This window comes from Cnephaeus nilssonii (genome assembly GCF_951640355.1).
Source record: "Cnephaeus nilssonii genome assembly, chromosome: 4".
Taxonomy (NCBI): Eukaryota; Metazoa; Chordata; class Mammalia; order Chiroptera; family Vespertilionidae; genus Cnephaeus; species Cnephaeus nilssonii.
The window spans coordinates 74,553,207-74,565,559 of NC_137075.1; the positions used below are offsets into that span (position 1 = coordinate 74,553,207).

General features: G+C 42.2%; 1 protein-coding gene across 1 annotated transcript in view; it reads right to left on the reverse strand.

Moving 5' to 3' along the window:
* SLC35F4 (solute carrier family 35 member F4) overlaps positions 1-12,353 on the reverse strand; it is a gene marked incomplete at both ends in the record, with an annotated part of 155,039 nt that overhangs the window by 18,732 nt on the left and 123,954 nt on the right. Inside the window, 2 exons of the mRNA XM_079768011.1 lie at positions 1,286-1,583; positions 6,239-6,424. Of these exons, the coding sequence (XP_079624137.1) occupies positions 1,286-1,583; positions 6,239-6,424 (484 nt within the window). The remainder of the gene's footprint in view (positions 1-1,285; positions 1,584-6,238; positions 6,425-12,353) is intronic.

Here is a 12,353-nt window from a genome sequence, read left to right on the forward strand (position 1 = left end):
ATGCCCCAAGATCATGTCTATTTTGATGGGAATCAAATACAAAATATCTTTAACAATCACAAATAGCTCTAAGGCTTTTCCTTTCCTCTGAACCAGAACATATTTATTTTTAAATTTTTATTTTTCATTGATTATCATTGAATTTTCATGGACACACATGGGAAATGAGCTCACAGTGTGACTTTAACATTCCCAGGCAACTCCAAGCTGGTGATAGAAAATAGAAGTTGGAGATACACCCTTGCCCATTTGTGAAGTTTTTAAGAATAGCCTTATAATCACCAACTATAATAGCCATTCCTTCTTTTCTTTATCTGGGCAAGAAGGAAAGGTTCTTTTGTCTCCCGCAAGGCAAAGTGATAGTCATTCGGCCGAGGAGCAACAAGCTGGTGTAGAGAACTGGCCCTTTCCCACTGCCATCCACGGGGGGCCTGACTACTGCTTTCCCCTGGTGATCAGAGTGATTGTCCTAGAAGGTATTCCTTAGCTCTGGGCTTTTCCTTTCCGAGAATCTGTCCCTTAGCAGAGGAACTTTGACCCCAAAGCTGCTTTCGCCTTGCGTGAGTACTGTGCAGGGCTGGACGCCAGGGGCCCTGCCAACTCCCCAAGCTCCAAGGTGAGGCTGTAGAAGCCAGGGTGAGCACAGAGAAACTGCTAGAACCATGGCGCTATCAAGTTCAAGGCTCACAAACCAACAGACACGTGCTCCTAGTCAGCAAAGAATGGCATCTTTCAGAGTATTCCAGGGCCAAACTTCCCTTTGCATGGAATCAGGTCATTTCATTGGCTTAGGCGCCACAGTGTCCAGAACATGGAGCAAATGTTTTTGTAACAATTCTATTATTAATATAGAGTTTTCTTTTCTGGGCTTGAGACACTGGGTGTTCTTTTAAAACATGACTTTCAGAGATAAATAGGTCTGGATAGAAATCTGGGTTCCTCTATTTATAAGTGTGTGACCTTGGACAAGTCATTTAACCTTTCTGTAAAAGGTGGATGTTATCACCAATGATGATTAAATAAGGCAAGATATACAAAGCACCAGTACAGTGCCTGGAATGTTGTAGACACACAATGTTTTTTTTGTTTTGTTTGTTTGTTTTGTTTTGTTTTGTTTTTTAGGAGAGGAATTACCCTGTTTCCTAGTGTTCATTACCGACCTTAGGTCCTGTATCTCCACACTCCCCAAGTCAACTCAGTTCATATTCCAAAGAGATGAAAACATACATATTTGCATGAAAATATTTTAGAAAACCTCCTATTGGCCATTTAACATAAAACCTACCTGAATTTTTTCATTGGCGATTGCTTTACTTGAGCAGTGGCTAGATGACCAGAATAATAGACTGGGAAAAACATAATGTTCCAGTTTGTTGAAAACCAAGTCATGAAAAATGGGCAGTAGAAGTTCTTATAAGTAATTTTTACAATCTGTGTGGTTCCAACCCAAGACGATGACACTGACAAGATGATCAAGAGTCCCCAGACAGCCTTCAGAAGCACGGATGAGCAGGACAGGCAGCGAGCCTTCATTCTGTTTTCTTGGCTGCTATTCTCAGGATTGGTCTGTGTTCCATCATCCCCTGAAAACAGGAAAGGAATACAAATGTGTGGGAATCGAGTTATGAAACAGCAACCAAAGAGGCAGGCAGCAGAATCAGGTTCATCATTTGAAGAGACATAACTCTGGCTCATGCTCTCTCCAGAATCTCTGTCTGTAAGGTACAGTGTTATTTCATCCAGGCCATGACAATGTTCATGAACATGGTGGATGCTGTGCTATTTCCTAGGGTACCCTACCCACTTCCTTGTAAGAGCATTACACATTTCAGCCCCGAAGACTTTGGTCTTGGCCACACGACCTGCTTTGTCTAATCAAACATGAGCAGTGTAACACCTCCCAGAAGAGCTTTTTAAGAGGCATCACAAGGTCCCACCAGCTCTCTTGTGAGTCCTCTCTGTCACCAGAATAGCAGTTACCAAAGAGTTGCTGCTCTTTTGGTCTATGTGGCAGAACAAGCAGAACCCAGCCAAAGCAGCCTTGTATCTGCTGATGTGAAAAGTGAGTGAGAAATAAGTATTCGTGGTTATATTCCACTGAATTTAAAAAACAACAACAACTGCAGCAAAGATGACTATTAAATTGGAAAACAATGTGCCCCAAGAATAGAGGAAGTCCTGACTACACAAAATCATTCCCCACCTCAGGACAAATTACTGTTTAATGTAGTCCTGGGAGCACAGTGAGTTCTATTTTGTTTTTTTGACATTTACTAAAAATATTTAGTAGCTTTTTTTTTTCCACACTAAAATAGTCAAAGCTCCCTGAAAGTGACAACCCTAAAGGCCTTCTGCCGTGATAGGAAAACAAGTTCAACAATAAATGTATGTACCTGTCAGGAAGTTAAGTGGGAGAAAAGGTCCCCCTGAGTCCCAGTGCTGAGATCGCAGATAGTAGAATCCTGGGGGAAAGGAGGCAGAATTATCTGCAAGATTCTCTTGTGTCTGCAGGCACCTCCCTGAAGCACGGGTTTATCCTGGTAAAGAGTGTGGTGCAGTCCACAGATTGCAGGTAGATGGGTTTCTCGCTTTACATCTCTAGAACCTGCTGAATGCATTCCTATGACTTAATAAGCCAGGTGTGAATGCCCCACTGGGATAAAGCTTCCCACCCTGCTAAGGCCTTCTGATATAATTATTTGGAGAGCAGGGATGGAGCGGGGGGGGGGGGGGGGCGTAGATCGCAAGTATGGAAAGTGAATTCTTCATTGGGGATTATAAACCAAGTAAGGATGAATACAGGAGTTACTACACAACTTCCAAGTCTTACAAACAGTACTGAGTTCTCGCATCTAGGCCTCCAGAGGATGAAAACCAAATCCTGTGGAGGCTATCAGAAGCTAGTTAGCTAGCTGGGTCGCAGGGGTTCAAAGATGAAAGACTTGAGTTCATGGCCTGGTGGAAAGCCAGAAAGCACATCTCAGACAGTGTGATAAGGGCCAACTTTGGCAGATACAAGGCCATACAGAGGCAGAGAACAAGACTCACTACGGGGTGGTGTGGGAGATGATCAGGAGAAACTTTCATGATGCAGTGACATTAAGCTGAGTCTGGAAGCATGAGTTAGCCAGCTCCCTTGACCGTGGACAGTGAATAGCTTCTCTTGAAAACAGTTGTGCAAATTCCCTCTGTGAGCATGTGGCTTATGCAGAGAGTGGAGGGGGGAAACTTAGAATTAATAAGAGGGCAGAGTAAGAGACTCATGTTGGGAGGCTGGGAAGGGAACACAAACCTACCCAATTAAGTAGGTACCATCATTCCCATTTTATAGATGAAAAACCTGAGACTTGGCTTAAGATTATCATGGCTAACTCCAAGTCAGTATGACCTCAGGGTCCAAGCTTTTTATTCTGAATATTCATTCTGTCTGGGATTCAGGCTTGAGCATTCTGTTCAAGCACTGCAAGTTTCAGAAATGGATGGGAGGAAAAGTTCTCTTTCCTGGCAGGAATGACAATCTTGCATGAGGTTTCAGAGAAGTGACGCTTAAAGGATCGCATTTCAAATCACTTTATTCTCAGGGACTATCTCATAAAGGAGAAATGATTCTACAGAGATTTTAAGGATCCCTTTGAGCTGACATCTGCCTTCATGAAGATTGCTCTGTACTACCATCATACCACAGACAGGACTTCTGATGACATCAATAGTCACCTAAATCCTCCCACAGTGTTGGCCCATTCGTCTTCTGCTAACTACATTTAGTTGTTGCCAATTCTTTAATTTTACCTTCTATAGGTACTATAGAAAGATTGAGTCTCCAGAATTCATTTATTTTTCTATTTTAAAAATGGTTTTTACATAGTTCTGCTTACATTTATAGTTTTGTATATATCCTTGAGATTGATTTACCGGGAACTCCATCCATTTTTATGGACTTTGATTGGAGCCATGTGAATTGATGGTAGAGGCCATTGGAATTTGGAAACATGCATGTAAGTCCTGGCCTTGCCATTGTATGGCCCTGCATGTACATTTTATTCCAGTCTTGGTTTCTTTCTCTGTCAAACAGCGATAATATCTATATTATGGGATTCATTTTGAGACTGAGTACCATAATGTTCATGAAAGCCTGGTGAGCTGCTCTCCAGATTATTCTGTTCTCTTTTTTCTTTGGTGCCCTGCAATATACAAAATGCCTTCTGAACATTACAGAAAGAGTAAATTATGTCCCATTTGATCTTTAATGGTAGAGTGTTTAAAATTTACAATCTGTATATGATAGATAGGGCAAGTCTTTATTAACCAGCATAGTTAATTAACTGGAACATTCTACTCAGCAGATGACTGGAATAATAGGAATATTACTGCAATGTATTAAAGCCAATTAAAAGTTTCTGAAGATTTAAGATGCCGTTTTCTTCACCTTTTAAAATAATTTGAATCTTGGAGTTCATACCATTTAAAAATATTGTCACTTTCTGAAAAAGATCTTTGCTCATATAAAGAAACCTCTTCTCAAATTAGTAGGACCCCAGAAGGGGCTTTCAGGCCTCCTCTATACCTTGGTTTATTTCACCCTAACCGTGTTCCCTGAGTTGTCATTTCTCTTTATTTTTAAAGCCAGTTTTCTCAAAGTTCTAGGGTTGTTGTTTTTTTCCGAGTATAATTCACTTTTTAATGAGAACAATGTGTGTAAATGACAGAACGCCACCGCTGTGCGCAGATGGCGGCCACGAATACCCATCTTACGCATTCTGCCCAAGGAAGGGAGGGAGGGTGGGCGGGCGCGGGGGCTGAGCCAGTGGCCCGCCCCTCGGCCCTTGGTAGGTTTTTTTGTTTTGTTTTGTTTTTACTACCCAATTATTTTGGATGGAGTATTTTGCTGCTTTTGCTGTTGTTATTGTTTTTAAGGCTGCAGGACATTTTAATACGTTGCTGGCCAAGCTGAGTGAACAAATGGAGGAGAAATTGAAAAATGCCAGTGGAAGAGATGGAGAGGAGGTGACCCTGGATATAGGAAAAGGAGTTAGCAGAATGGTAGAAAACACACAAGTCAAAGGTGGTCCTGCATGGATGGTAGTAGGCAACAAGAGAACAGATATTTTTAGGCAGGGAGGAAAGCACCTGATAGCACATAATTCTTTTGCTCTTTGGGGGAAGATAAAGTGTGGTCATACAATGAGAAGAAGTGAGTATGGACTCAGGGATTGAGAGCATTCTCTGGGGATGGCATAAAGATGACCAACATAAAAAAAAAAAAACAGTATTGGGCAGTAGCCTAGTGGAGTTGGCTACATTAAAAGTGATAAATTTGTTGGGAAACTCATGGATATAGTTATGAGATTTATCTAGCAATTCAAGTAGCCCAGGAGTTGGTAAGTGGTCAGGCAGATGAGAGGAAAGGCTAAAGGTCTTGACTGATCAGCTATTGCTGATTAGAGAGGCCAGTGACAAGTGTCCTGAAGGAAGTGTAAGATTGGGAAAACTGCAGGCGCTCCAAGGACTGGCAGTCCGATGAGGGCAAGAGCAGAGTCTGATTTTACTGGTGTTTCTATTCTTTTCAGAATGGGCACACTGTTGTTAGTAACCCCAGGGCTGAGATAAAAGATGCTGGCTTTTGACTCCTTGAAGATGAGAAAGACCAGTTACCTTGTAAACACCATTAGATGTCATTGTTTAACCATGTTAAACCCTTCAACAATAGGTTTTGGTATTCAGTTTCTCTGCTACATTGTGCACACTAAGAGGTTGTACAAATCATACTCCTTGACTTACGACGGGGTTACACCCCAATAAACCCATCATAAATTGAAAATATCGTAAGTCTAAAATGCATTTAATACTACACCGTAGAGTATAGCTTGTTTCCCCTCGTGATCATGTGGCTGACTGGAAGCTGTGGTTACTACTGCTGTCCAACATCAGGAAAGAGTATCATACCACATATCCCTAGCCCAGAAAAGATCAAGATTCAAAGTTCAAAATGTAGTTTCTACTGAATGCACATTGCTTTCAAACGATCTTAAAGTCAAAAAATCCAAAGCCAAACCATCCTAAGTTGTGGACTGTCCCTATCTATACATTTCCCTCTTCTGTCTCCTCCTGCTTGATAAACCTTCCCCTCACCACTCCTAAACGTCCACGTAACGTCTCTGTTCTGTGACAATGGTGAGATCTTTGATGGCTGGATAGCAGGTTCCCTGAATGTACTGTTAGTAAGAGGTCAGCACCATACCTGATCTGTTCTGCCTCTCAACTCTGTGTCCACAAACTCCAGAGGATCCTCGGCTCTGAAGTTCAAGAATAGGAGCAGAAGAATCTTCGGTGATAGACAGAGGGGACAGCTGTCTACTGATGCCGCTGTGTGAACTAGGGCAGTTGGCTCCTGGTTTACATCGAGGGACTGATGATCTGGAGGTACCTGGGAAGAAAGCATTCACACCAGTTTGAGAACTTTCTGGAGGAAAAAATTGCAAACAGATTTAAAATGCCTTGGCAGTAAAATACATGGCAGCCACAATCACAGCCCATATGGAACATTCATTGAGCTTGTTTCTAACTTTATAAAAGGGGCTCCTAAAAAGAAAGTGTTACGTTGACGAGGGTCTTTTGAGATAAATCCACTAACTAGAAATGAACATTAGAATATGGTGTTTGGGTTGATACATCTGTTCTGAATTGGAACTGTTAACACTGTCTAATAGTTTGCCTCAAGGAAAGGGAAGTGTTATGTTATGCTTACTTCCTCCTTTCCTTCCCAAAGCTGACTGTTCAATTCCTAACTGGTAAAGCTGCCAACAGTGTCTCCTATCAAATCCACGATGCACTTTCCGTCAGATTAATCACTAACATCCAATTTCATTGTGTTTCCTCAGTCACCTCTGGCCTCTGTCCACTGTTACAGACAAAACTCAGCCTTCAGGATCTTCCACAGGCTAAGCCTCTTCCGATCCTGATTAATCTCCCACGATTCCCCCACTCAGGCCGGCTTCATGTGCCTGCATCCAGTGTAGTCACACAGGGCGGTGTGCTCAAAAGGACTCCCCCGCCCCCATCACCACACGCATCCAAGGGTGGGTGACATATAGTTGCCACTTGGAAATTTTTAATACTTTTATCTCTTAAACTGTTTTTGTTTTTTTTTGTAAGTGACTTCTGATGGGATAACGGAGTATACACAGGGGCTCAGAGCCTCAGTTCACACATGCTCCTGTCTCCTGTTGTCTCCCTACCTCCTGGGGTGGGTGTTCACCTTTGGCCCTGCCTAGCAATCTCACAGGGCCCTGGGAGCTGGAATGTAGAGTGCTGGGATTCCAGGGTGGGGCTGCCAGTATCTGTGGGGGCCTGCACTCACCCAACAAATATCCGGTGTCCAAGGGAGCAGATATTAAATAGCAAAAAATGCCAGGTATGGAGAGAGAAATAGACACACACACACACACACACACACACACACACACACACACACACGGAGACACACAGAGAAAAAGAGAGACACACAGAGAGAAAGAGCCTAAGGAAAAAAAAAAAAGCCATATTTTCTGCTTTTTGTCCAAGGGGCCCTACATTTTCATTTTGCACTGGGACCTCAATTTACATGGCCAGCCCTACCCCAACCTGAATACTCCATTTCAAGGAAGCTGGTCTGGCTGTGCTCTGACCCTTCACTCTCAGTACTGACAGCTTTCAAGCCTTCCACAGCTGTTCCTCTATCTGGAACACTCTGAAGCCAGCCCAATGCTTAAATCCTTGATCAGATTCGGATTGGTTCATGCACTGTTCACTGGTAGATCATATGCACCTGCACTGTCTTTGAACTTGTGCCGTCTGAGCTCACTGACAGCAGGCATGCACTTGCTGCCCCATTGCTTCCCTTTCTCCTGTGAGATGCTCTGACTCTCCATCTGCGTAAGCTGCCTGATGTCAGAGACTGTGTTCTTCTCTCCCTTTAAGTAAACTTTTAAGTGTGGAATCATTTTATATTTACAGAGGATTTCAAAAGATAGTTCAGAGTTCCCATGTGCTCTCCATCCAGTTTCCTTTAGCGTTAATATTTTATTTTTTAAAAATATATTTTATTGATTTTTTACAGAGAGGAAGAGAGAGGGATAGAGAGTTAGAAACATCGATGAGAGAGAAACATTGATCAGCTGCCTCTTGCACACCCCCCTACTGGGGATGTGCCCGCAACCAAGGTACATGCCCTTGACCGGAATCGAACCTGGGACCCTTGAGTTCGCAGGCCGACGCTCTATCCACTGAGCCAAACCGGTTTCGGCTGGCGTTAATATTTTACATACCCCGGGGGCATTTGTCAAAATGAAGGTATTAACGTTGGCAATTACTACTAACCGCACCTCAGACTTCCCTGGATTACACTGGTTGTGTCAGTAATGACCTTCTTCTATTCCAGGATTCCACCCAGGACACCACATTACATTAGTCATCATGTCTCCTTAGCCGCCCACGGTCTGTGACAGTGCTTCAGTCTGTCCTTGTTTCTCATTACCGACGGTTTTGGGAAGTGCTCGGGAAGTATTTTGTAGGATGTCCCTCAAATTGGGGTTTATCAGATGTCTTTTCTCATGGTTATACTGGGGCTATGTGTTTTGGGGAAAAACACAACAGAAGTGAAGTGTCCTTATCATGTGATATGTCATTTTATGCTACCAGTATGACTTATTACTGGTGATGTTTCCCTTGATCACCTGGCCAAAGCAGTGTTGGCCTGGTTCCCCCCTCTTTCTCCCCTTTCTATACTTTGTTCTTTGGAAGCAGGTAACTAAGTCCAGCCTACACTTGGTGTGGGGAATGGGGGCGTGTTGAGCTTTACCTTCTCGAGGGAGAGTGTCTGCACATATTATTTGGAATTCTTGTGAAAAGAAGATTTTTCTCTTTTTCTCCCTTTATTCGATCATTTATCTATTTCAGTGTGGACTCAAGTATATTTATTTTCTACTTTGAGTTATGATCAAACCTGGATTGTTTATTCTTTTGCTTAAATTATTTCATCTTTCGCCATTGGGAGATTGACTTATGAGTTCCTTTGACGTATTCCCATCCTTTTGTTTTTTGGAGCTTTTCCTTACTTTCTGGCATTGCAAGGTGCTCTGGACTCATCGTTTATTTTCCCTGCCCACTCCTAGAATCAGTCATCTCTCCCAGGATCCATATTTCCTTTCATTGGAGAATGGTATTTAGAAACTAACATCTGGCTGTGTGTTTACTGTTAGTGGGATACCCCTGAAAGTAGGTCTTCTTAGTAGGTCAGAACTAGGAAATACATGTATATATATCAACCCATGTATGTACATACATCTATAATTATTCTTGTTATCTATATATGCTACACTTTTAAAAATTATGTCTAAGATAAAATATTCTATACACAGCATGACCTCATAAAATACCTGCTGAGAAGCAACTGGGATCATTAGAAACAGAGTATCAGAATCAACTTGGACACTGATGGACATCAGCTCCAAGACAGGTAGACTGCTCTGACCACTCTCTGGGGCATTTGTGTTTGTTCTTCCTTGTAAGTTAGGAGTTTCTTTATAGTCTTGCTGATACAAGGTGGAGAACAGAGGCTATCACTTTCTCTGGGTTATGGGGGCGAGGTCTTGCTGTGGTGTTTCTGAGATGGCAGAAAGGAGGTAGAAACTGTCAAATGGAAAGCAAAATCTTGAAATAGCAATGACATCTTGGTTTGAATTTGGCTTTGAATACATCAGGTTATGTACTTGTGTGAGTAATCACTTGAAGGAATAAAATCAGAACGTCGGGAAGCAGTGATGTCCAAAGTAATCCTGAGTTCCTGAGCCTCAAGAACCTAGCAGAACAGCAGTGCAACTTAGATGCAAATGTTAGCTCCACAGTCCAGGCCTCTTCATAAAAGCATATATGGTTTTCTTTTATTTCTCAATCTTGGGTAAAAATAAGTAGAGGTATCTGAAAATGGAGTTACTGTATTATCTATTAGTATTGCCTCAAGACGACTTGATGAAAATTTATTATTTAATCTTGGAATTAAATAAAAAATGTACAGCTATTCAAAAAAATCAACAGAAGAATTACATGCTGATTACTACGCTTAAATTAATGTTATGTTAATATTATTATCAAAGTTCCAAGATGGATGTTATTATTTTACATATCTAAAAATGGTTACTGTACCATTTATTATGGTTTCTGATTGAATATTTCAAAGGCGATAAAAAGAGGCTGCCTGGAATTTAGTGAACCCTCATTTATTCATACTCTCCAAAAGGCACTCACACTCAGATACTCCAAGTCATTTTAAATTTATCTTTCAAATATATATATTTTTTATTTTTACACTAGAGGCCTGGTGCATGAAAATTCATGCACTGGAGTTGGGGGGGGGGGCGTCCCTCAGCCCCTTCTCACAGTCCGGGAGCCCTCAGGGGCGGGAGGTGACCTGGCAATCAGGGGAAGGCGACACCCCCATCACACCTCTGCTGCTGCCACTGCCAGCAGCAGAAGCCTCGGCCCGCCCTGGTTACCTGAGCCTCAGGTGGCCCTGGGCGGCTGGGAAGCCACCATCTGAGGCTTGCCTGAGCCTTGGGCTGGCCCTGAGCAGCTGGGGGGCTGAGGACAGGTCTGGCCACACTACGCGCCTGCCACCCCCTCCCCCCCAGCAGGGCTGAAAGGACTGGGGGACTCCAGCAGGGCCGAGAGGACTGGGTGCTCCATCTTGTGGCTATGGGCACCTCCATCTTTGTGATGATGTGACAGTCAATTTGCATATTCCCTCTTTATTAGATAGGATGAGTTGTGTCTTCTCAAGTTTCCTTCAGTGAATATCAGGTTTCATTTTGTGATCATTTGGCAATTGTAGAAGGTGAAAAGGAAGAAGTCCAAAAATAGGTTGGATAGCAAGTTGAGATCAAATATTGGCCATAGTTACTAAAAAGTTGGTATATCGTGTGTAGCTACCAAGTGTTGGATTTGTAAGCCAAACTAGTAATTTCTTTTGCTTCTTCATTTTCACTGACGTGTTATGCCCTTGCTTCTATACCTCCTTATGCAATAGAGCTCAAAGCCCATCGGCTGCTGCCAGCTGCCTCCCTTTGGTTGATTTGTGGAAAGACCCAACAGTCGTTGAGCCACTGGAGATATTTCAATCATTGTCCTAAAAAGGCAAACTTGAAACTTCAGAGCTTGGCCCAGAGGCATGTCAGGGCTTGGGCCATGAGACAGTCATTTTCGATCCTGTAAATGAAGACACTGCCCCATGCTATATGTATGGCCTTGGAATTCGATTAATATAAAGCCAGTCCTGACAAAAATAAATATTAAGAATGTCACTTGGGATGCAGTCAAGGATCATAAATAAATCATATCTATTTTCTAGGCCACAGTGAGTGCCTGGGCACTGCAAATTCTGTGGATGATCAGTGTTTAGATTTTAATAGGTATCGAGAGTAAACTGTATTAGGAGTGAAGGGTTGGAAGTCTCTCATTAGTCACATCAGATGGTCCCTCTTCCCCGCCTCCCTCAATAAAGACATCCTTGCTTGAGCAACCCTCATAATTGTCAAACACATGTTCTGGATTTGTATTCTAAAGAACAGGTCGGGGTCAAGATTCATTGATTCTGGCTCCCTTTCCCCAAATAAAATATCATCCTTAATCCTTGCTTGTTTAGATAATTTCTGGCCCTAAGTCTCCCTCCAATATCAAGCTTTATTTCCTCAGTGCTATCTCAACATGGCCCTAATAATACCAATGTTTTATTATGTCTAAACTTTTTTCTTCTAACTTCAGCTACCTCTTATCTTACTCATATCCAGTCACTGACTACTGAGCCTGTTACACCTTCTGTCATCGGTAAATTAAATTATGGGTTAACCTAGGTGATTTCTTCTGAACATTCATAGAAATCTGAAATGGGTTTTTAAGTATTCCCAAAATACCTAAGGAAGAATTTTGAATGTATTTGCTGATCCTATAGATGGAATCAGCAGAATACCACAAAATTGCCTTTACAATATTTGGTGATAGTCCTGATTTTAAATAATTTCCTAAGATAATAGAAAGTGTGTGTTTTTTGTTGTTGTTGTTGTTGCAAAAGAATAAATAATATATTTTTAAATCTCTAAGTCAAGTTACCAACTCCCTGAGTGTCTTTAATGTGGCCCTCTGTCCTATTTTTAATTGCCAGCACCCAATTTCCTTCCCATTTAGGGAAACAAAGTCCCATACCATAACCCACAAAGGAAGCTAAAGGAAACCAAAGAATTCCCCCTGCCCCTGGCAATAGGGTGCAGGCATGACTTAGTTTCAGCCAATCAGACCGCCCTATCCAGAACTTTGAATCTCAAGGA